A 24,607-nucleotide genomic window follows, 5' to 3' on the forward strand; every position below is an offset into this window, starting at 1 on the left:
AATATAAGACATGAAATGTCTCCTCCTCAACCTAAGTCCCAGAAGTAATGTAATCTGTCTGCAGGAAAATCAGAATACAAATGAAAATAGGATTTTAGCTTTTTGTCAGAGGATAGCAAGGTCAAGCTGCTCCAGCAGTTGGTTAATACTGAGTTAGATAATACTGACTAAATCAATTTATGCTGATTCTTGAGGCATAGTTTCCTGTCCTATCCCAAAACCTTTCAGTTTTCTGGATTCACAACCGTGTCCATGCATGCATTTTTTCTGGTGGTGGAAGCAAGCAGGTTAATTCTGTGCCCTGCAGCTTTTGACAAGCCATTTTATTGTGTGTGTTTAATGGGAGATAATTCAGCTCTGTACATAGTAGCTTCTATGCATAGTGCATCACAAGAACCTTGGTTGTTGAAATTTGATATCTGAATCTGTTTAAATTCTCAATCTAAATTGCTTCTTGCTAGTGTAGTAGTACATTTGATTTTTTTTTTCTTGGATTTCTAAACTTCATTTTGGTCCTTTAAAAAATTCAAAGAAAAATTGAGAGAGATTTGAAAAATCAAACCCAACAAAAACCCCTGCTTGACAGCCAGTGAATTTTTACACATGATCTTTTTCATATCCCTCTGTGTCTCATGGCATGGACATTGCTTTTAACAGCAATTTTATGTTTTATCCAACCCGTAGGCAGGCACAAATGTTTTTTCACAAAATATCCTTTGTAAGATGCTTGGCAGTTTAAAACTGAATGGAAAGTTAGGCTAAGGGCCATTATCTAAGTAGTATTTTGAGCTGCACACTCCAACAGTACCAGCTTTGTCCTCTGCCTCAGGCTGTGAGAATCCTGTCTTTCTCAGCTCATTAAGGAGCATCCTTTACTGCATGAAAATATTGTTTATCAGCAGATGTGCAGCTTAAGAGTTTTTTGCCTAAAAATGACTTGTTCAGACTTAGCAAAGCATCTGCATCTTGTGAGACATGATAGTCTTCGTTTGTATGTCAAACACTTTATACTTGAGATCATGTCTCCTTCCTACAACTGGCTGTAAATTGCAACAATTAGGAAAGCCATCATGTCCCTGGGAGCAACTGCTGGGGTTTAGTTGCTGAGTATGAAAAGCTCAGTATTATTTAATAGTCCAGATGCCTGAAATTCATGCAACCATGGCTTGCTATGGCTCTGTTTCATTCCCACAGTTGAAGGCTTGCTGCAACACTCAGCTGGTAGCAAACTGTGAACTTTTCCTGGAGCAGTATCAGAGCAGATTTCATAGCTTGCCTCTACTGCTTGTTAGCATGTCTTGCTCTCAAGGAAGAATCAACATGCAGAATATAGTTCCCTTACTTGGACACTTAGAGTGGCAAAATAGTCCTTGACTATTAAGGGCTGCTTATCTTTCTTTTAAGTAGAGGAAAAGGCAGAACTTTTTCTTCTCTGATAATATTTCAAGTTTACCTCGAAGAAAAACATCCCATCAAAGTTTAATAACTAGCATATGACTACTTGTCAAGATATTGAATCTAGTACAAAATCACCTGATAACTTTTTTATTCAAAGTCATTTAAGAGAATCAGATCTTTATGTAATTGTCTGCGCAGGGTTATCATTCCCGAGCACTTCACTAAGGCTTATAAATCTTGGACAGTAGAGATTTTCCTATGTTGTTTTTGCAAAGGTTCATACAAACATCAAGTGTTTTTCATTTAAAGTTCCTCCAGCTGCCTGCAAAACTTGAGTTGCTTGAATACAAGGCCAGGGTTACATGGCTGATGTTTTATTGTTCACTTAGCTCAAGTGGAAAATGGCTTAACCATATTAATCAAACATTCCAAACATACTTGCTATCAGTCTGAGTTCAAATCTGGTCAGTTTTAGCCCAGAAACTTTGTTGGACAAGTTCTGAGACATGATCTTAAAATGGAAATTCCCGTACTTAATAGTAGCATTCAACATGGGTCTTTATTTCTGTGTTTATTATAAAACTGTATGGTAAACTATAGTCACTGAATAGATTCGTTAATTATGCTATCCCTTACAATCATATGATTATTTTCATAACACTCTTCAGTTACTTTTTCAGATTGGAACAAATTTATTTTTTAAACTTATTTTTTTCTGTTTAATAGCAACAACAGACCAGCAGGCCTCCTCTTTTGAAATGGAAATGTCTCAAGCTGGTTTCAGTGCTCATTATTCTCAGGTAAACTGACTATTTGAAAATAGAAGTTATTTTACAGAGTAGATTTTTGCTGGTGGTTCTGTGAATTTGGAATAAGTGTTTTGGATTTCTTTGTATAGTCCTGTTTGCTGTTGGAAGTTTTGGAGTGTCCTGTGATTACCTTCTTTGTAAAATGTACGCAAAGAACATTTATGAACAGCAAAAGCATGAGAAAGTACATATATACTTAATATGAACTCTAAACTTAGTGTTCCCATGGCACTTTCTATCAGGAAAATAGCCTAAAAATATGTTAAGAAGTATGGGTAAAAACTTTTTACTAGAGCCCTTAGTGACAGAACAAGGAGCAATGTTTTAACTTGAAAGACAGTTCCAGAGTAGGGCCACAAAGATGACCAGAGGGCTGATGCACCTGTCCTGTGAAGACAGGCTGAGAGAGTGAGGGTTATTTAGCTTGGAGAAGAGAAAGCTCCAGGGACACCTTAGAGCAGCATTCTAGTATTTGAAAGGTGCTTATAAAAAGGAGGGAGAATGACTTATTACATGGGTAGCTGGCAATAGGACAAGGGGGGACAGTTTTAAACTAAAGGAGCAGAGGTTTAGATTAGATGTTAGAAAGGAATTCTTTACTTGGAGCAAAGTCACTGGAACAGATTGTGCAGAGCAGCTGTGGATGCCCCACCCCAGAGGTGTTCAAAGACAGGTTGAATGGGCTCTGAACAAACTGGTCTAGTTGGTGGCATCCCTGCCATGGCAATGGATGGATGGAACTGGATGATCTTTCAGGACATTTCTACCCAAGCCTTTCTATGACCCTATAATTGTAGGATCCATACCATAATAGGAAAAGCAAGACTGACTATGTAAAGTATGCAGGAAGCATTACCCAAATGTGAGCATCCTGAACCATGAACGTCTAAAGATGATTCACATAGAGAAAAGATGATTCATGTAGAGAACAGGCTTTTTGTTTTACTCTCCTTAAGGATTGGGTCATGCTTGGAGCAGTTGGAGCATATGACTGGAATGGCACAGTGCTGATGGTGAAAGACACTGGTATTTCCATGCCAACTAATGACACCTTCCGTGACAGGCGTTCCGAGAGAAACGAACCTCTCGCAGCCTACCTAGGTAAGAGAAATAGCCCACCTTGCAACACTTTTCAACAAAGGCTACAAGACGTCTCTCAAAGCTCATTCAAAAGGAGTATGTTACAGAATATTTTATATGCCAGGAGCCTGGGAGCACATCTACTCTGATTTTCACGTTCTTTAAAAAACATAAGTAACAACTCCTACAACTAGAAAACAAGTCCAAACATAGACCTAAGTATATTTAGACTTTCCCAACAGAGATGTTTAATCTGTTCAAAGAAGATTTCACAGATTCCTCTAGTATTGTCATCAAGTTTTTATATGCCTTGATAGTTAAAAAGTCTTATACAATATTAAGTCCAAATATTTACTTAAAATTAGGCTGTTTTCTGTCACTCAATGGACAAAACCAGCAAGACCAACATATATTTTTTATAATAATGTTTTGCATATTGGCAGGTTATTTTTCTACCAAAAAGCTTCAGTGCTCTCTCCTCTAGGTCTTGCTTTCTGTACCTCTATACCTCATGCTTCTATTTGCTCTCATTTAAGTCATACTTCCATTGACAAAGAATCAATGCTAGAATATTTTAATGTTTTTCCCAAAGTACACTTTCTTCATTGCCAAATGTCTTTAGCTGTTGCCTTTTATTACAACTCCAATATGGTAATGTAGTTTTCAAATTAAGATTGTAAACTCCCATAATACTTGCAACTCTTTCACAGTTTTAATTTCACTGCAAATTTTTCAAGTCTTCCTTCACCAAAGTTGTTAAACTGTTGTTAAGATTAAACAGAACACAGGTAGGTTCAAAATGCCCCCAGAATCACTTTTTGAAGACTCCATGAGTTTGACAGCGGGCCAGTGACAACTGTTCTTTGAAAGTAGCTTTTCAACCAGCTATTCATGACTTATTTCTTACACTGTGTGAGAATGGCAAAGCGAACATGGCTCACCAGCCTGGGAACAGGTTTAATAACCCAGGGGTGCTCCTAACTCTGAGACTGTAAATGAAAAAAAAGGCCTTTTCATTAACTGCTATTGCTCTCTACCATGAATAGAGCTAAATATCTAGTTGTGGAATAAACCTTACAAAGGCTCTGAATCACAGCAGTATTTCTGATGCATTCTGTGTGTATTGTATCTTGATTTCTTTCTGCTCCCTAGGATATACTGTGAATTCAGCACTGACACCTGGAGGTGTGCTGTACATAGCAGGACAGCCACGATACAATCACACTGGTCAAGTTATCATTTATAAGATGGAAGGAAAAGAGGTGCAAGTGATTCAGAGATTAAATGGAGAACAAGTAAGTTCAATAACATACAAAAGGAATATAGCAGAAGAAATAATAAGTATTTCAAATGAAAACTCATTAGAAGAGCACATGAAACTGGGAATTGTAAGCAAGATCAGAAGGAAAAGTTAGGGAGATCCTCTGGCATAATTAGCAGTGCAAATTGGATTGTACAGTAGATACTTGGGAATTTTGTCTTTGAGGGTTAAATCTTCACTAGTGTCAAAGTAGTTGTTGCCATCTCGGTACGTGCAATTTTTTCTGTCTGCTAAATGGAAGAGCATGTCACTGGCAGGAAAGAGTTTTGACAAGCAGGGTTCTGTGCAAGGGTATCTTCTTGGATAGACTGAAGTATTGAATAGCTGCTTGTTACACTGGGTAGCAGCTCGCTGAGAGCTGTTGCTGTATGAAGAAAAATCCCCACATAATTGCATAATAAAGGATGGTACTATTAGGATAATATTATGCTTATGAGAATTGAGAGACCTGCCTATTCTCATCTCCCCAGGCTGCAGAATCACCTTCTCTCAGGAGCATTGAGGTTACCTAATTTTCATCTATAGCTGATATCTGCAACTCAGCTAATCAATCAGCCAATCAATCACTCAATTGAACAAACATTTTAGAGTTAATGAACTAAAGTAGTTATGGGCCTGTTCAGCCTTGAGAAGAGACAACTGAGAGGGGACCCCATCAATGTCTGTCAGTGTCTGTCGGGAGGGGTCAGAGCAGGACCGGGCTCTGCTCGGTGCTGCCGAGCAAAAGGACAAGAGACGACAGGGGAGTGAGTGATGCACAGGAAGCTCCACCTGAGCATAAAGAAGAAATGCTTTACTTTGTGGGTAACCACTGGAATGGATTGTCCAGAGAGATTTTGAGTCTCCCTCACTGGAGATGTCCAAGAACCATCTGGACACAATCCTGTGCTGTGTGCTCTGGGATGACTCTACTTCAGCAGGGAGGTTGGACCAGATGTCTCACTGTGGTCCCTTCCAGCCTGACCCATTCAGTGATTCTGCGATTTTTAAGGTTTGAGACATCTGGACTACTTGAAGCATCTCTATGAGAGGAGATGTATCTTGGACTAGAAGAGGCTGTTTCTCCTGTTAAGTGTAAAGGAACTGCAGAGTATTTTGCTTATCTGTGAATATAATAAAATAAATCCTATGGCTTTTTCCTGATCTGTGAATGTATCTATCTCTTCATGTAATTTTTTTCCTCTGAAAAGAATAACCTGAGTGACTGTCTACACTGAGCTATCTCAGAACTTTTGTCCAAGCTTTTTTACTTGTTTTTTGAAGAGAAAACTAGCAGCCCCAAGATACTCTTATTCCAGTGCTGTCTTAAGAGGTCATACTCCCCATAACAGGTAGAAAGCACCCTTTTATCCTTTCAAACTCAGAAGAGTTGAAAGTTGAATGGCCTACTTGTTAATAAAAAAAAAATCAGAGAACAAATGCTAAAGCTGAAAACAAGCTTCAAAGAGAGACCAAAAAAATCTAGCTAGTAAAGAAAATTTATGTGTAGTGGTTAATATGTTGCAAGCAAGAAGTAGGTCTCTGAAAAGGAAAAGCAGCATAATGTTGTTGGCTCAGTCTCTGATGTATACTTTGTGTTTTCCTACAGATTGGATCATACTTTGGGGGTGTAATTACCACAGTTGACATTGATAGGGACTCATTTACAGACCTTCTTCTTGTTGGAGCTCCTATGTATATGGGATCTGAGAAAGAGGAGCAAGGGAAAGTGTATGTTTACAGTCTGAACAAGGTAAGGTGATGATTTTTATTGAAAAGGAATAGAGCATGCTCTTTATTGCCTTCTTATCCTTATTTTAAAGAAACACAGTAATTTGAACTGGGGAAGATGGCCTGTTGAAAATAGGGGAAAATAGTTTTGACAAATGAGATTATAATGCAACTTAATTTTAAACTCCATTCTCAAACAATAGTTTGAGAATGGAGTATATTATGTAGATAAGTACTTATCTTATAAGATGAAGTTTGGTAATGATATAAATTTATAGGACTACTTTTCCAGCACTTTTTTTTTACTTTCATGGATTAGGGAAGGCTCATTCATCCTAAAAGCATGATCTCCAGTATCCTTTTGAATTGCTGAGCAGCCAGGAGCTAAACCCCATACATCCAACAGCTTTTAAATGTCTGACTAGATTGAGGATTATACCACACACTCTTCACTTTATTAATTTGCTAAGTCTTTTCTTTCACTGTCTGTGCATCCTCTCCTCTCCTCTCCTCTCCTCTCCTCTCCTCTCCTCTCCTCTCCTCTCCTCTCCTCTCCTCTCCTCTCCTCTCCTCTCCTCTCCTCTCCTCTCCTCTCCTCTCCTCTCCTCTCCTCTCCTCTCCTCTCCTCTCCTCTCCTCTCCTCTCCTCTCCTCTCCTCTCCTCTCCTCTCCTCTCCTCTCCTCTCCTCTCCTCTCCTCTCCTCTCCTCTCCTCTCCTCTCCTCTCCTCTCCTCTCCTCTCCTCTCCCATCATATTATCAAAATATGTCTTAGCAATGATGATTTCCTAAAATCCTATTTCAAGAAAAGGGCCTCAGGAGACTGGATATTTTTGACAAGGAATTCTTACAGTCTCAATATGCATGTTGCCAACAACAAAGTGCTGATGAATAGTATTCATGAGAAAACAGTAATTCCATGTCCTCCAATAATGTGGGGTTTGAAATTTGTTTTTCCTGTATTTACTGTTACCCATTTCCAAATAAAGGAGATGCAGTAACTGCTTGCTACTGCTTACTTCTGACATGGAATTCATGGGAAAGATTGTTTATGTGCCCTAGTGTCTGTGTGTTTTTGGTCCAGTATACACACTGGATTCATCAGAAGGGCCACAGTGTATGTGGCCACAGTGTATGTGTCTACTGGGGGCAAAATTCAGTCTGTGTAAAAGAAATGCTATCTTTTGTTCTGCAGTAACAGTATTGCCATCTGTGTTTCATTAGAACTTGGCTAACTTCTCAGATTAAGAGAATGCTTTTAGAAAAACTCTTTACAGTCCCTAACGAATGAAGTGGTTTACTTACAATAGCATTCAAATATTGTTATGATACTGTGCTTTCCTGTGAACCTCTAATTTCAAGAAATATGCATAAACATCTAGAGGCAGAAAGAGAGGGAGCAAGAATGTTATTGCCACATTCTGCTCAGAAAGAACACTTGAATTATAGTTGTTGAAGCACAGTTTCTACAGTCCACGTAATGACTAGGAATAGTTTGTAATTGTTCTGTTTAATTCATCCATTTGTCCTTTGGACAAGAGCTCTTAAAAGTCTGCATGGCTGAGATGTTGGCACGAATTCACAAACTCTAAATCTGTTCTTCCACAGACAAAGTTTGAATATCAGATGAGTCTTGAACCCGTAAAGCAAACGTGCTGCTCACCATTAAAGCAGGATACCTGCAAAGTTCTTAAGAACGAGCCTTGCGGGGCCCGCTTCGGGACAGCGATTGCTGCAGTGAAGGACCTCAACCTGGACGGGTACAATGACATTGTGATAGGCTCTCCCTTGGAAGATGACCATCGGGGCGCTGTTTATATTTACCATGGCCGTGGCAAAGCAATCAGTAAAAAATATTCACAGGTATGAAGTAAAACTCTGCAGGTTAACAGCTGCTCTAATGTATATAGCGTTTATAATCCTGTCTTCCCAACATAGAGTGAGGCTGTGACTTGGCTAGTTGTAGCAGCTTTTTTTAAATTGCTCTATGCTTTTATACTCATACTGATTTAACTGAATCTGTGTTAATGTTGTTAAAGAATATACTCACATGGTTTTATTAGAAACATTCTGACATGCTCTGGACAGCCAGAAAAGCAGATATTTTGCAATCTGAAAATTTATAGTGTGTTCATCACCATGGTAACTATTTTAGGGGTATTGTAATGAAAATTTAACGTCCTTAAAGAGCCTAAACCCCATCTCACTGCCGTCAAATGCATCTTGACTGTTACAAAACCCTTCAAAGTGCACTGCATTAACCTCTTTATGCATTTCACAGCGTATTGCATCAGGTGGAGATGGGGAAAAAGTGAAATTTTTTGGCCAGTCCGTGCACGGAGAAATGGATTTAAACGATGACGGGCTGATTGATGTTACCATCGGAGGCCTTGGTGGGGCTGCCCTCTTCTGGTACGGAGAGTCACAGCAACTGTCAGGGAAAAAAACTTTTGCTTGGATACCAGCGTAACTTGCATGCATGATTGTTTGGACTTTTTAAGGTTACTGGTTTCACCCCATATTTTGGCGCTGACTTCAAATATTCATCTTTTCACATCTCTCTAGAGGAATAAGCATTAAACTTAATGTATACTGTTATAAATACAGGGATGCTATAGAAATCTTGCTAGCCTAGAAGGAAGAACTTGTCCTCCTTCAAAACTAGAAGAACTAGGAAGAACTAGACCACCTTCAAAATAGAAACTGATTCCACTTGTGGCACTAGGTAAAATAGGAAAAAACCTGAATTTCTCTCTTTTTCACAGTATATTGCATATTATTTTATTAACAATATCAAGAACAGATTCAAATGTAAAGGGGTCACTAAGAAAACTGATTTTATTTCTTAGTAGGAAAGAGGTGAGTGGTTTGAGTCCCTACAGAAAATCTGTAAAATTAAACTAAGCCTTCTGCTTAACAGTAAATTCATATAATTCATATAATTATATGAATTTATTAATATATTAATATAATTTAATATATTATTAAATTCATATAATTCAAATATGAATTCAATATAATTTTAAGGGAGAAGACAAACAAACAGTATGATATTAAATCCCTCATTTCTAAGCCATAACTGAAACTATTTCTGTTTCTGGTAAGGAAATTGCTAACCGAGCTCCTTGCTTTCTCTGTCCTGCTGTTTCACCTAACTCACCTGGTAGGTGATCAAGTTTACCAAGGCTTGCTACCATCCTCAAGTTCCCAGCTTCTTCTGAACTTCACCTTGTAGTTTCTTTCTAAATGTTCCATGTGTAAACATAGTGTGATGTCTTTCACTGCATTGTTGAGACCAAAATTCTGAAGAAAGTTACTTTGCCAACTAAATTTTTTGATGGTTTAGTACACTGACATGCTGCATCTCATGGCCAAAAGGGAGCTGAATCAGACCAAGGGATGAGACAGGAATGCATTGCAAGAACAAAGGGCATTTAAAGTGAAACAAACTGGGGACAAATATTAGCCTGTTTGTCTACCCACAACGTAAGAGATGGTTTGCTGTCCTCCAACTTATGTATAATATTATTTTCATCTGTGATACTCTCAAGGATAAGTCTTGTTCTTGTACAAGTATCTTACCCTTGAGAGTATCTTGTGATACTCTCAAGGATAAGAGAGTTCAATCTCTCTTAAAATGAATCTGGCTTTGTAGAGTTGCTTTAATGCTTCTGGAAATATTTCACCTGGTATCTTTTCTGAAACAAGTACAGCGCTGTGGAGAAATCATGTGACTGTTTCCTCCATAATTCCTCTTTTACTAGTTTTAGGTATAAGATATATAGTTAATTACTTTTCTAGACCATCGTGTTGTTCTTGTGCCCAATTCTTCAGGGGCTTTCCCTCCTGAGTGGTAGTTGAGCTTTAAAAAATACTCTAGTGCTTTATAGGTTTTGGCTGCTGAGGACATTCCTTTGCCTCCTCTTTTTGTTGCTTACTTTTTGGTTTTCTGTATGATGAGTTCTCTCTGTGACAGCAGTAAACAGGCATGCAATAATCTGCCTAAATGGAGAAAGGCAAATGCAGACTGAAAATGTGCTGGAGAAGTGAATTGTAACTGCCAGTTGTTTTTATAGCATCACACAGCCAAGACAGAAAACATGAAATAATAGATGGCCTCTTAATTGTCACAACATGGCCAACACTGTGTCAGCTAGTGTACTGCAGCATGGTGCCATCAACATGTGCCACAGGAGTCTCACTTCAATTGTGGATTTTATGCTTCTGTTATTTTCCAAAGAACATTAAGGAATTTTTTCTTTCTAGCTATAAATTTTTGACAGTTGGACTCAAATGATCTTAAAGTCTTTTCCAACCTTAATGATTCCTATGTGATTCTATGTCTGTATCTGAATGTTGAATGCTGCATATTTTGTGAGTTCATTCTTAAGTTTAAAAAAGTTGCTGCTCTTATTTCCAAGCACTTTCTTTGTGTTTTTTCCTAAGGTCTCGTGATGTGGCTGAAGTAAATGTTTCCATGCAATTTATACCTAAAAGCATCAATATTCAGCAACAAAATTGTCAGATAAATATAAGAAAAACAATATGCATAGACACCACAATTTGTTTTAAGACCAGACTAAAGTCAAAAGAAGATATATTTGAATCCAGTAAGTAGATAAGCACTAATCTATGGAAGATTTAAGCTATAAAACTTCTATTCTTGCATGCATTTATTAATTAAAAAATGGAATTCAGCTCTTCTAAATTCAGTGTTCGAAGCACATCTAAGATATTTTGGGGAAAAAAGAATGTGTAAAGTGCTTCATAATATTGATCTCAAACTCCTTTGCAGGTCTGCAGTATTGGATTACCCTTGATGCACAAAGACAGATATCTCGAAGCTTGTTCACAGAAAGTCATGAGAGGAAAATGCAAAAAAATATAACAATCAAAGGGTCAGAATGTACAAAACATAACTTCTACATGTTGGCAAGTAAATCATTTAAAGTATTTTTCTCATGTTGACAGTAGTGTAACCCAAGTATGACTTCCATTAATTGCAAATTGGACAACAAAATATGTGCTCAGAATTTATCTTAAGAAGTGTACATAAAATTTGTTTAGAACTATTTATTTATACATGTATTAACAATTTACTTTTATATGCAGTCTCTTTAGCTATGTCTCTGTGTCTGTCTTAAGAAAGAGCATACCTCTCTTGGTGGAACCAAGCACCTGTCATGGTTAGCAGTTCAGGTGCACTCAAAACTCAGCAGGAGCATGTGAGAGAATTTCAGTTTGCATTTTGGTGCAATTCCTCCTAATAAAATACAGTAAATAAACTTTAAGATTTGGAATAGAGAATATTTATTCACTGCAAAACAGAAGCATAATTAGCAACTGTGAGTATGAATTTGCTGAAATTGTAGCCAGTGTGTGGAGTGAATGGAGCTGCATACTGTAACCACATTTAAAATGTTTTGTGACTTCACAGTTGTGTCTTACTGCAAAACTAATGGTAAATGATACTCAGAATTTTCTTCACCAAACAGCAGGCCTAAGTTTGACTTCACAAAAGGTGATGCTGCTGATGCTTATCTTACTGATCCTTTGAGCACAACTAGAAGAGAAAAGTCTGTGAGTCAATAGTTGAGATATTCTTCAATGAGAGTCTGTGGGATATGCTCAGGCTATTTGAAATTTGTGATAAGATACACGAAAACCTTAGTAAATATTTATAAGGAATGCCTGGCACATTGAATGTTTCATCATTAACTGCAAGCATTCAGATGCTTCTCTAGAAGACTGCCAGCATTGTAACAGGAAAATTTTTTACCTCAGCATTTTTGGGTCTTTTTAACTTCCTTAGATACTGAAGTGAATTTCCATAACAGCAGTTTTGTTTTCCTTATGTTCTAGGATAAGCCTGATTTTCAGGACTCTGTAAAGGTTTTGCTGGAATTCAATTTTTCTGATCCGGAGAGTGGACCTGTTCTTGACAGCAACTTGCCAAATTCAATAGCAGAATATGTAAGTCAGAAAGATTCTGTATCAATAACCAATGTATTTAAGGTTAAAATCATAGCCCACACAAGAGCTGAAACTATTGCCCACAAATTGGCTGGAGAGGGGGGAGGTCATTGAGCCTGTCCAAGCAATGTTCCCTCCAAATGAGTATTTTGGAATGAAAAGTTTGATTCTATGTGCTTGTGAACCATGCTGGGGTTTCAAAGCTGTCCATAGCTGACTGAAGATAGAAGAGAGTTAACCAAGAATTTTATTGTCGGGTTTTAGGTAGGTGGAGCAGAGTGTTATCTGTTTACTTTGGTGGTGCTTGCCATCATTCATATTTCTATTAATGCCTCCTTTCAGAATCCAGGGGCATCATTTAGAAGGGAGTGATGAGAAAGCTTATATTTCACCCATGCATTTTACAAGATTTTAGCATGTTTAACTGGTTAATATAAGGGAAGACTTCTTTGATCATTTAACAGAAGGTCTTACATAAAGTTAGATAGTGCACTAAAATACAAGTATTTGATAATAGATGTAATAAAATTAAAAATAAACATATTATTTTTGCAGATTCCTTTCACAAAAGATTGTGGAGCCAAAAATAGATGCATTTCAGATCTTGTTCTGATTGTAAAAGCAAGCATAGCTGGAGACAGGTAACTGCACTGGGTTTAATGCATTTCTTGATATCTGTACAAAGTTTCTATATGAATTATAAATTCTGCCCAGGGCTTCCTTTCTAATTAAGAAACAAGATAGTCTGGAGACTGAAAGAAGTTTCTCTTTATGTTAAAAACAGATTCAATGGTTAAGATGTTCAACATTCTTACTTTATTTTGCAGCTCTTCTCCATTCATTGTAAAGTCACGCAATGATAAGTTCACCATCCAGCTCTCTGTGAAGAACAAAAAAGATAGTGCCTATAATACCAGAGTTTTGGTTCAGTACTCTCCAAATATTATTTTTGCTGGCATTGAGGTAGGATTTCTTTTTACATTATCACAGTTATCATAACATATAATGCTAGAGAGTTATGAGGAAGCCTTTTTATTATACCTTAATTTGTCTGCTCTGGCATCATTTCAGTTGTTTGAAAGAGATTTCCCAGGGCTGTTCTTCTTGCTTATGCCTCCCAAGGAGTGTATTTTTTTTGACATGAGTGGACTCTTGCCTAGCCCTGTTCCTAAAATACAGATGTAAATTTCACAATGGCACTTAGGAAAAGTGCCTGCCTCTTAGACAAACATCAGAGGTAGATCTGTAGAGCCAGAAATGCCTTGTTGTTTACCGGTAGAACTCCTGAGCCTCTAAAATTCTCCTTTTGCACATGTGTAGAAAAACCACTGTCATGGTAGGACAGGATATATCAGTGCCTGTGTCTACCCTACCTCAGACAGCATTTCCAAAAGTGGCTGTTTTCCTTCCTGCCTTAGCAGTTATGGTACAAATATACCTCAGTTCAGATGGAAGCATTTAGGGCAGTTTCTTTTCTATCAGCAGTCCTGATACTACACATTAGGAGAAGTCAGGGATCCATAGCACTGTTGCTGATCCTATGGCAATAATTGATGGGAGTATGAATGTAACTTTTATTGCTGCATTAAGAACATATTTACAAAATTTGAAAACTGCGTAAATACAGATATGTTGATTGCTAGACCCAATGACTAATTTACATGATGTCCAGTAGGCATATAATTGTGACTGTTCCAAACACTGTCATTGGAAAGACATAATGGCAAGTAATTTGTGTAAGTGTCCATAGGTGAAAATTGTCTTGCAGAATTTGTGGCTTCATATTTTTGCTCAAGTTTGACTAAGGCTTTGATTCTCACAATATAATGACAGTAAAAAGTGGTAGTGGTATATATGTTCAACAGGTCTGTGATACTCTGTCAAAATTTTAAAGGAGTTTGTACAAAGCCATGCTTTCACTGTCTTTTTTCCTTCAGGATATACAGAAAGATAGCTGTGAATCTAATCATAACATCACCTGTAAAGTGGGATATCCATTTCTAAAACCTGAAGAAGAGGTAAAAAGTCCCCTGCATGCAAGTTCTCCTTGCCCCATGTTATTCTAAAGGCAGGGCAGTGCATACCACCTCTGAAGTTCTTTTCTCTTGTGTTCATCCCAGAAACTCTCCATGCATGTTTCCCAAGCTATCCTTGACATCAGCTGCACAAAGGCAAATGGGAAACCATCAGATTTTCAGTAGCTGGGCAGTCAGATGTGGTACAAGAGGATGTAAAGGATGCATGTTGCCATCCTTGACACTGTCAGAATGCAAGTGTCACACAAGTGGCTCACCTGGAGAGAAGCGTCTGTCTCAAGGCTTTCCACAGCCTGGAGCCTATCAGTTTAGTTATTTTGTATATAAAATGTAGTCCCTTGATTGAAGACAGAATCAGATGCCATCCCAGGTCCACCAAAATCAGGCATCAAGACCTCACCTCTGCTCAGTGGAGAATGAGGCCTTTCCAGCAAGTAGTCAGCATAAAATCAAATTCCATCTTGAGCAGTTCCAGTGATATCTGTATCTCTTGTTGGGATGGAGAGGGAACTTTAGTTAAACTAAGGCTTCAAAAAGCCATGCTTAGGTCTTGATCTTGAATTGGGAAATATCAGTTCTCATGCAAATAAGACAACCTTCCCTGGCAGTTTCTTGTTTGCCCCTCTGTCATGCTCCAGGAGTACCGATGTTGTCTTACACTGCCTCCCACACAAACACTCCAGCTTGGACTTGGACTTGTAGGGATAAAGTCAGCTGTTACCTTCTTGAAGCCAAATAATTGTATTGTCCAATGCCTCTGCCCAGAGTGTTCCATTCACAGCTTTACTGGATTTTTCATATTTTCCTTTCATGTTTTGCTTGTTTGTCTGTAGCTGTAAAGCCCTAAATTTAGAAATTTTACACTTTTTTTTTGCATTCAGAAATCAATTAACCTCTGTTTCACTGATTTCACTGATGCATCCCTAATATATTCCTTTCATCCCCTTTTATATTCTTTTCTAAAGCTGCTTTTTGTTTTAAATATTATATATAGGACAACTTCCTGTGGATCACTTTGTAAATACAAATAAAGATTTGTACACATAAAAGGAAAGATAAAAATTTGAACTGAAAATTCCATACAGTAACAAATAAGAAAACTTTCGCTTCTTATAAAATTACACTGAAGTGTCAGATATGAGAAAGAACATTTAGGACAGTGTTCCTAAGTTTTTTGTAATTCCAAGTTGTGATAGATTTGTCCTGATTATAATAACAATGAGATTTTTTTGATACCTAGTGGTCTCTCCTTTATTTACATTGTAAACATTTATTTTGGTATTCTAGGGGTTCTACTGTCTATTAATTGATAATCTAGCAGCCTTCTACAGGCAGCTTATCTCCACTGCAATAGCCAGGCTTTGAAGCTTTTTTTCCTTCTCATTAGAAGGAAAAAAGAGATTTTGATGAATTGCTTGTAAGTCCACTTGCTTTCAGTTAAGAATTATTTCACCATGTGTTTCTAATACACTACATAATTTTTTTTCTTGAGGCTTGTGAAAATTTGAGGCTTCTGTTTAACAAGTGAAAACTATTGGATTTCCTTCTTGGCTGGGGCAAATTCCAAATAGTAGATTCATTCAGATTCATAGAAAGCTGCTAAAATATTAATAAGGATTCCCTAAATAAAATCAAAAGTTGGTACATTTTTCATTATATCACCACCTGTTAGGGTGGGCTTTTTTTTTCCTTTCAAAATGTGTAATGTATTTCTCTACACAGATCACCTTCAAAATATCCTTCCAATTCAACGCATCCTATCTCCTGGAAAATGCTACTATTCATGTATATGCAACAAGGTCAGTTGTGGTCTCTGCCTTCTGATTTTTTTTTTTTTTTGAAAGCTCCACAGTTTTGTGTTCAATAATAGAACACGAGTGGCTTCTGAACTCACAAACAATTAAATTTTCTGTAAAGGTACAGTTAAATTTAAATTTTCTGTAGAGCTGGCACCCTTATGGATGTATTCAGTCCAGAAGTGGATTAAGTGGACTAAATAAATAGTTGACACTCTCGACAGCCTTAGAGTTACAAGTGAGTCATAATTTCCGGTTATTTCACCTTCAGCAAAGGTTTATTCTCCTAGAGAATTACTGCACACTTTAGCATGAGTCACAGTTAACAAAAAGCTTGGCCTTCAAAGAGTAAGAGCATTGCAGAAGTTATCCCTGATAGGGTAAAGGAATGCACTTGCCCTCAGTGTTTGCTGTCCCTACAAAACCCAGGGATGGTGTGGCTTTTAATTGATCTGTTTTCATTCAGTCACCTGCCATCTGTAATTTTAACAAAGATGTGTCTGTGAACTGGGGCTGGTGCAGGACTTGGAAAAGGTATTTTTAATTTATTTTTTGAAGACAGTATTTAACTGGAAATGAGTAGTATGCTTTCATACCCAGAGCTGTAGGTAATTCATTTTCTAAGATCCCATTGCACCCAGCAGTCTGATCTGAGTGATGTATGTTGTTTTGTTTCAGTGACAGTGAAGAACCACCTGAGACCCTGAGTGACAACAGAGGACATGTTACAATTCCAGTAAAATATGAAGTAGGATTAATATTTGTAAGGTATTGACACTTCTCTGAGCTTTACTTCCTGGCATTGTAAATTGCAGGTATTCAAAGAACATAATGTTGTTTTGATTTTGATGTGCCCAGTATCTACAGGCAACAGCTTCAAAGTTCATAAAGCAGAAGCACAGGCTTCTCTGAAAAGATAAGTCATGAAATACTGGAGCAGTTACTGTCCCTAATTTGATGAAATTCCATTTTATCCATTTAAATTTGGTCCACAGTTTGCAAGTACAACAGCAGGTTTTGCTGGTTCCTGTACTTTGCTAAATTCATTCAAAGGCATTTCAGGAATGAAGGAAACATAAAAAAGCATGACATAAGAAAGCAAATACTTCCTGATTGGTGTCACTATAATATTGCATGGTGTGGTGTTTGATTTCCATCTTCAAAAGTTAGCCTTCATTTTAGATTCTTGAGTGTTTGGGTTTTCTAAGTTCAGATGTGTACTTTAATGCAGGTCTTGTAGTACATTTTGTTTTCAGAAACAGACAGAATTCAGTTAGATTCCATCCCTGAATAGCATTCTGTATATTATTGGGTAGCGACATTTTGTGGTGTGCAGCTGTAAATAATTAAGCCAAATTTATTTTGCATGTATTTCCAGACTTTGTTTGTCCTATAGGGAATAAGGCTGAATTTAGAATATGCTGGCTTTGTTCTCGTTTTGCTTGATTCTGTCTTTTACAGGATCCTGCCTGTTTCACATGTCAATGCCCAAGATAAGGGACTGCACACCTAAAATAAGGACAGCAAAATCAGACCCTAATGTATTAATTTTGGGAATAGTATTTTCTTTTTTGGTAGTTACATCTGAACAAAGCATTCTAAATGTACATGCTAAAAAGTGGTACCTATTAGGGGGCAGAGCAGTTGAATTTCAGAGGATGCAGCAGTGCACTCTAAATTGCAAGACCAGTCCTAAAATTCATTAAATAATAAAAATACCTATATTATTGACCCCTAGGGCTTTTTATGAAGTTTGTATGCTTACTTTTTTGTGTGTTTTTTTAACCCACAGTGTTTTCAAAGAGCACCATGTTATAATTGCAGCAAATGATACTGTCCCTACTGCTATTAACACAACAGAGCAGATCGGCGATGAAGTTACTCTACATTATAGGGTAAGAAACAATTAAAAATGTATGACATAGGTACTGTCTTAATTTTTTTTTCCATTTGGTTTGAATTACTTAAATAGCAGGTATACAATACATTAAACCCTCTACATGCATATTTTGTGCTTAAAACCCTTTTTTTCCCTCCCTTCCTTTGGAAAACAGTGAATTAGAAGGTCTCATATGGTCTGTCTCCTGCAGAGTAGTTCTGGTGGGTTTTAGACCCTATATCCTCAGCTGGAAAAAGAGTGCATACCCAGGTAAATGAGAACTTGGACTACCCCTGCTGCAAGTTAGAGCAGCCATTTCCAAAATCCTGTCAGGTTTATAATAGGTAAATGCCATGCTCCGAGAATGTGGTCTTCCTGGTTGAATGGATACTGCAAAGTAAAATCACATGGGAAAGATATCCAATGGGCTCCACTCTTGTGAGATCCCTGATGGACTACTACATCCAGCTCTAGAACTCCCAAAGTAAGGAAGGACATGGACCTTCTGAAGTGGGTCCAGAGGAGGCCCTTAAAGATGATCCCAGGGGCTGGAGCACCACTCCTGTGAGGACAGTCTGGAACAGTCAGGGCTATTCAACTTGTAGAAGAGAAGCCTCTGTGGAGACCTCACTGGGGTCTTCCAGTACCTAATGGGAGGCTTCAAGAGAGCAGGAGAAGCAGTTTTGACAAGGACAGGTAATTATAAGACAACAGGGAATGGCTTTTAACTGAATGGGAGATAGGTTTAGATTGGATATTATGGGGTGAGGCACTGGAGAAGTTGTGGATGCCCCACCCCTAGAAGTGTTCAAGGCTGGATTTGAGCAACATCTTCTAGTGGAAGGAAGGTGTCCCTTCCCATGGCAGGGGCTTGGAACTTTGGATGATCTTTAAGGTCTCTTCCAACCTAAACCAGTCCACAATGCTATGATTCTGTGACAAAAAGTCCGACCTAAAGCTGCAGCAAAACTGAATTTTGTTATCTTGAAAGCATCCTGTTTCCTACTGTCAAATCCCAAACTGATCAAGGGTCCCATATAGAAGCATAAAAGTCTCTAAATCAACTTCTGTCTGTAAAAAATGAGGTATGATAAAATTCCTGTTCTCACTAAATAGCAATGACAAAGGGGTTTTTTCCTATTCTTTTAAGCCCCTACAGTGTTTTTTCCCAGCTACCTTTTCTCTTTGTCTACTGTGGACATCTAAGGCATTATTCATCTAATTTGCCAATCTATGTTTTCTGAGTCAAAAAGCTGCTGGATTGCAGAGCATAACATTTATGATCTTGTAAAGTAAAACTCCTCTTTGCAAGCAGCTAATCACAAATAAGTAGCCAGGAGGGAAAAATTTTAAAAGGTTCTTGAGCATTTATTAAGTTTTTCCACTTCAGAGATGATATCACCAATTCCCCTGCCAGCAATTCCACCTAGGTGGTTACCCAGTCCTCAACCATAGCAGGTCTTTCCAGAAAGAGCTGCTGCTTACAGATGTATCCTCTCAGAGAGAACAGGAGAGAGGAACAGGTGAGCAAAAGAGCAATTACCTATGCACACCTGAGGAGGAACCAGCAGGAGCCAGCACTGATACAGTGAGTTCTCTCACCTATAAAGCACTTTCTGCATAACTAACTGTGGAAATGTAAAAATGAACAGAAGAAAATAAAAACACAAGAAAGGAAAAAACTCACAATCAAATTCCAACAAAATGAGGAAAGTACTAGTCAAAACATTTTTCTTTTTTTATAGATTGAAAAAGGTGAACAATTTCCAATGCCAAACCTCACACTGCAGATCTTATTTCCCAATGTAACAGCTGCCAAAAACACTCTTCTCTACCTTACTGCATTGTCTCATTCCCAGGTAAGATAGGAACTTCTATTTTTATGATCAATTTAAATTTGAAATTTATGTTTAAGAAACTGCAAATTGCAGACATTTGGGATTACGCATTGCTTTTAGTCTAAATAACAAGATACTGTTGTTTTGAAAGTATGTGCAGAGGTGCATAAGACAGAGGGACAGACGTTCATAAAAGGAAACAAGCAGATTTAAAATGGAGTTGAACAATAACTGCACTGTTACAAGGCTAGTTTGTTATATTGCAAGTGCTGAGATGTCCAGACTCAGATGTCAGCCTCATATTCTCTTCACTGTCAGAAGTGCTTATTGCAAATGCTTGAATCCTGCTGTGTCCATCTAGAGCCCAACCTTCTGTCACTTCTCTTCATTTGGGAACTGAAATTACCTTTCATGCATGTCTGCTCTCCAGCACTAGCAGTCCTCTGGCTTCTTCCTTCTCTGGGGCACTGAGACTTCTTGAAGGGGATGGTAGGTCATATGTTTCAAATGCTCTTCACTGCAGCCCTCATTTGAGTTTTTCCATTTCAGTCCTCCAGTGCAACTGGCAGAGATCACAATTCCAACAAATTCCATTATGCTAGAGCTGTAGATATTACAGCTAGAGCTGTATCAATAACTACATGGTTGAAAAACCCAGCCCTCACTAAGTAGTGACCTAATACTTTTTTTTTTCTTTCACTCAGAGACATATATACGTGAACCTCCCTGCTAATAATTTCACTTAGTTTTCTGGTGTTGCCCAACTGAAAAATAAACCAAAATATATCAATGAGATTCGCTTTAAAACAAAACAAATATCAAATGAGAAAAAAAACCCATATTTATTTGGAATACAAAAGAAGTTGTGTCTGTTCTTGATTTCCTTCCCCATTATTGTCATCCCTAGTCAATCACCCAATATGATACATTTGCACATAAACTCAGTAAATCTTGTTTTTTCTAAGACAAATTTCATGTCCTACTAGCTACACCTATTGATAGTAGAGTGACAAAGTGCATTTGCAGAGGATTTGTATATTTTTCATGCTAGCAGTGTGAAAGAAAATGACCTGAGTGAAAAAAAAACAATTCCCCCACACTGAAGACATCAAAGACTTTCTAGCTACCTGTGAAGCAGTCACAGAGATCCCTCAGTGCTCCAGCATCCACTCCCCCTCCTTGGATATTGCCAGTGAGGATTCTGCATCCTGCACTTAACCTGCCTGTCTGCTTTCTAGGGCAGAACCTCTGTGGTTTCCCATGCAAAAGCTGTTTAGCTCATTTAATAGCCAACTCTTGCTGGTTCACATAATGGTCATCTTGCAGGAAGCTCTTGTTTGCTTGTACAGATGTTTAAGTAGCTGCATAGAGTTTAGGTTAAATTATCTCATAAATATTTCATGTGCTGTTTGAATAATAATGCTTCAATACATAGACATCTGAATTTCCTATTCAGCACTCTTGCAATATGCTATTTTATTTTAGTGGCTAGTAAACATTATAAATGTTATTAAATATTAAATATTATCAATGTTGACTTGTTTCCAGATCATTTTTTGTAATAGATTGCATATCCAGACAATAGGAATATTATTTGTATTTCTGCTTACAGAATGCCATCTGCCAAAGTAGTTACCCTGTAGATCCCTTAAAGATTGGCACTGGGAAACCATTTGTGCTGTCAAAAATAAAAGAACCTACAAGGGATACAATTATGGTAAGCCTATTCATATATATATTCACTGCAGACATTAATCCAGATCTTGGAGCTGAGTATTTCTGAAAAGATGTGTAAAAACTGCTCTGAAACGGTATCATTTGGAAACTGACTTTGTTTTAATAACTTAGAAAACCTTTTCTATGTCGACTAGAGCAAAACTCAATGTGGAACTAAATTTAGATAATTTGGGGTTTAATTTAAAAAATATGTAAATAACAGTAGCACATTTGACAGCTGAATAAATCATTACTGTCTGTTTTTCCATTGTAATTAATAAATAGGAATATTAAATAGGAATATTTTAAATGCTTCTTATGTCCCTTTCAGCTTCTTTAGACATCCAGTGGACCTGGGAGATTTTCCATGCAGCTATAATTGATGATTCCATTTGGAAAGGACTAGCCCTTCACATTTAGATGAAAGGGCTACAAAGGGATTTTGATGCTGTAGTTATGTTAGCAGGTCAGGGGGAAGGTGTCCTCAGCACAGAGGTGCAAGTGGAATTTCTGGTGCAAATGAAACCATGGGAAGAGTATCTTGCCATGCTCATCATTGTCCTTCACAGAGATGAAAAAAGTCTAGGCTAAGTGACGGTTTCCAACTTTTTACAACATAATCCTGCTGTAATTCCTTCCGGCTAGGAAGTAAAGCTACTCAAATTTTCACACACACCTATTTCCCTGCTTGAGAGATTCAGATGTCCCAAGATTTGAAAAACACTTCAGAAGAGCCATAGCTGTGTTGAGAGACAAACACTTGCTTTTACAAGCTGTGCCTCCCTTAGGAGTTCTGTGATGACTTTTGCTCCATAGCTGCAGCAACAGAGATTCCTCAGGGCTTGCCATCCTACAAAAACTGAGTCTATTCTAGCACAGCACGAATATCTCAACCTGTTTTATATAAGGCAGTGTCATTTTTACGTAAAAAGCTACAGTAATTAATACCCGTTTATTACTGGTGTCATAGCAAGTGATCTGTATATATAGTAGTTTACATGGTTTCATTTTAATGATGTGAAAAGTCACTTCCTATTTCCTCATGCTGGTCCCTTTTAAACAGGACTGTGATACATACAGCTGTGCCTCTATTAATTGTGCCCTGGTCCCATCTGATGTATATCAAGTGAATGTTTCATTGAGAGTATGGAAACCTACCATCATAAAAGTAAGTAAATCCTGTTTGTATTCAGAAAACTTTTGGGTTTGAGAAACTTAAGCCAATGTTTCTAATGTCTATTAAAATTGTGTCTTTCAATTTCTTAAGTTTCTCCTCTAGTATTTGAAGTAGTTTCTTCTGCTATTTTACAATTTCCTTAAAACTGGGTCACATGCACTTTCTTATCCCTAAAGTAAGAAGTTATAATTTAGCAGGAATTTAAAATCATGGTGAGAGGGCACCCCTTACTTATTCTGTATTGATGGTCCTTTTCTAATAGCTACTTATGCATCCACAAAGTCTAATCCAGCAGATATGAGAAGGAGCACATATTTTTTAAGTAAGTCTTAATCTGTGAAGATTCCTCAACTGTAGAAAGAATTTTTTTGATTAAAAAAAATCAGAAGAGAGACATTAGTATTCCAGAATTAATTAATATTCTTTTGAAATCTCTGCTATCTACCCTTTCAAAACAGTATTGCTGTCTTGCAAGCAATAATGTGTGCTGCAGGTGACATACATGAGCAGTTTCACTGACTTTTATGTTTTTCAGCATCCCCCAAAGCATTAAGTTTTTCCTTCACCCCTCTCATTGCTACAAAGCTTTCTACTAAAAATACCTAACTGTAAACCATAGCAACTACTCTCTTCTTTCAGGCCAGTATTCACAGCTTAACCCTTGTTGTGAAAGCATTACTTAGGAGTGAGAACTCATCACTGATTTTGAGAAATGACCATCAAAAACTGGAGGTAAGAATGTGATCATTGATGTTTTTGTTCTTCATAGAACTTTTTGTGGAATCACTCATTTTCATCCATTACTAATGAACTGTTCATTACTTTTAGTAATGCATTATCGTACTGTAAGCAGAAGTGATTTTGTATTACAGTAGAAATGTCAGAATTAGTCAGAAAATAACACAAAAGCCCAGTACTCTCCAACGTAGTTAGGCAAGGATAAGTACTATCTGAATTTTTTCTGCTTGCTTTAATGTAAATACTTCCTGCAGCTATGTAAATTAAAAATATAATTAAAATTCTTTTCAGGAATCAATAGTATTTGAAAATTGTTCTGAGTCAATTCAAACTGATCATACTTGGTATTTTCTTTACTATTTCCTTATTTATTCTTTCCTTCTACTTTGTTACCCAGGATATATATTTGAAACAGGATCTTTTATTTTTCAGAAGTTTGTTATAAATTTCGTAGATAAGGAAATATATAACATGATAATAGTGGCATCAGATATAAAGAGAAATGTCTAAAGTTTTGATGGAGGTATTCATCCTTTTACTACTCTCAATTCCAAGCATTTTTAATGCTTAAACATTGGTCTTTTGTGATAACTTGTATATGGAGGAGCTTATTTACTACAGTGTCCATTTTTTAAAGCAGAAATCCTATTATGATTTTTTATTGTTAATACTCCAAAATTTAGAAAAGTAATATTCAATATGAAATACATCTTGCACAAAATATTTTTGAAAATGCAAAAATCAGTGGTCCATTGTTAGCTGGTTTTGTATCTAGAAGTTTCTTTTAAGTGACAGATTAAAATTCAGTCCAGGAGAAAAAACACAGCTGAGAGGCTTGCAGATAATGAGAGACAAGGAATTTCAGATTTAACTTTTTTAGGGACATCATTTCATGCTTAGTGTTCAGTTCTTCAATGTTCTTTTTAACTATAAAGTTGGTGTCTAATAAATTCTTTAATCAATTCAAACTCCTGCATGGTCACATTTATTAAAAAGTGAATATTACTTGTTTCTGTTGGGTTTACACCAGATATGCCATGTTTAAAATCAAGTTAGTTTCTACACAGACTTTTACACTTATGCTTACCTCCATCTTTCAGGGAGGCTGGCACTGAGTGAGGAAGAATGTACTGAAGAAA

General features: G+C 37.3%; 1 protein-coding gene across 1 annotated transcript in view; it reads left to right on the plus strand.

Moving 5' to 3' along the window:
• The window catches only part of ITGA1 (integrin subunit alpha 1), a 71,687-nt gene that overhangs the window by 43,635 nt on the left and 3,445 nt on the right, over positions 1 to 24,607 (plus strand). Inside the window, exons 10-28 of the mRNA XM_036402815.2 lie at positions 2,125 to 2,198; positions 3,164 to 3,308; positions 4,440 to 4,582; positions 6,197 to 6,340; positions 7,924 to 8,178; positions 8,597 to 8,727; positions 10,762 to 10,925; positions 11,111 to 11,247; positions 12,178 to 12,288; positions 12,844 to 12,929; positions 13,116 to 13,251; positions 14,226 to 14,306; positions 16,047 to 16,123; positions 16,799 to 16,888; positions 17,913 to 18,015; positions 19,745 to 19,858; positions 21,450 to 21,554; positions 22,617 to 22,721; positions 23,370 to 23,462. Of these exons, the coding sequence (XP_036258708.1) occupies positions 2,125 to 2,198; positions 3,164 to 3,308; positions 4,440 to 4,582; positions 6,197 to 6,340; positions 7,924 to 8,178; positions 8,597 to 8,727; positions 10,762 to 10,925; positions 11,111 to 11,247; positions 12,178 to 12,288; positions 12,844 to 12,929; positions 13,116 to 13,251; positions 14,226 to 14,306; positions 16,047 to 16,123; positions 16,799 to 16,888; positions 17,913 to 18,015; positions 19,745 to 19,858; positions 21,450 to 21,554; positions 22,617 to 22,721; positions 23,370 to 23,462 (2,294 nt within the window). The remainder of the gene's footprint in view (positions 1 to 2,124; positions 2,199 to 3,163; positions 3,309 to 4,439; positions 4,583 to 6,196; positions 6,341 to 7,923; positions 8,179 to 8,596; positions 8,728 to 10,761; positions 10,926 to 11,110; positions 11,248 to 12,177; positions 12,289 to 12,843; positions 12,930 to 13,115; positions 13,252 to 14,225; positions 14,307 to 16,046; positions 16,124 to 16,798; positions 16,889 to 17,912; positions 18,016 to 19,744; positions 19,859 to 21,449; positions 21,555 to 22,616; positions 22,722 to 23,369; positions 23,463 to 24,607) is intronic.

The sequence above is a fragment of the Molothrus ater genome, chromosome Z, assembly GCF_012460135.2.
Source record: "Molothrus ater isolate BHLD 08-10-18 breed brown headed cowbird chromosome Z, BPBGC_Mater_1.1, whole genome shotgun sequence".
In the NCBI taxonomy this organism is placed as follows: Eukaryota; Metazoa; Chordata; class Aves; order Passeriformes; family Icteridae; genus Molothrus; species Molothrus ater.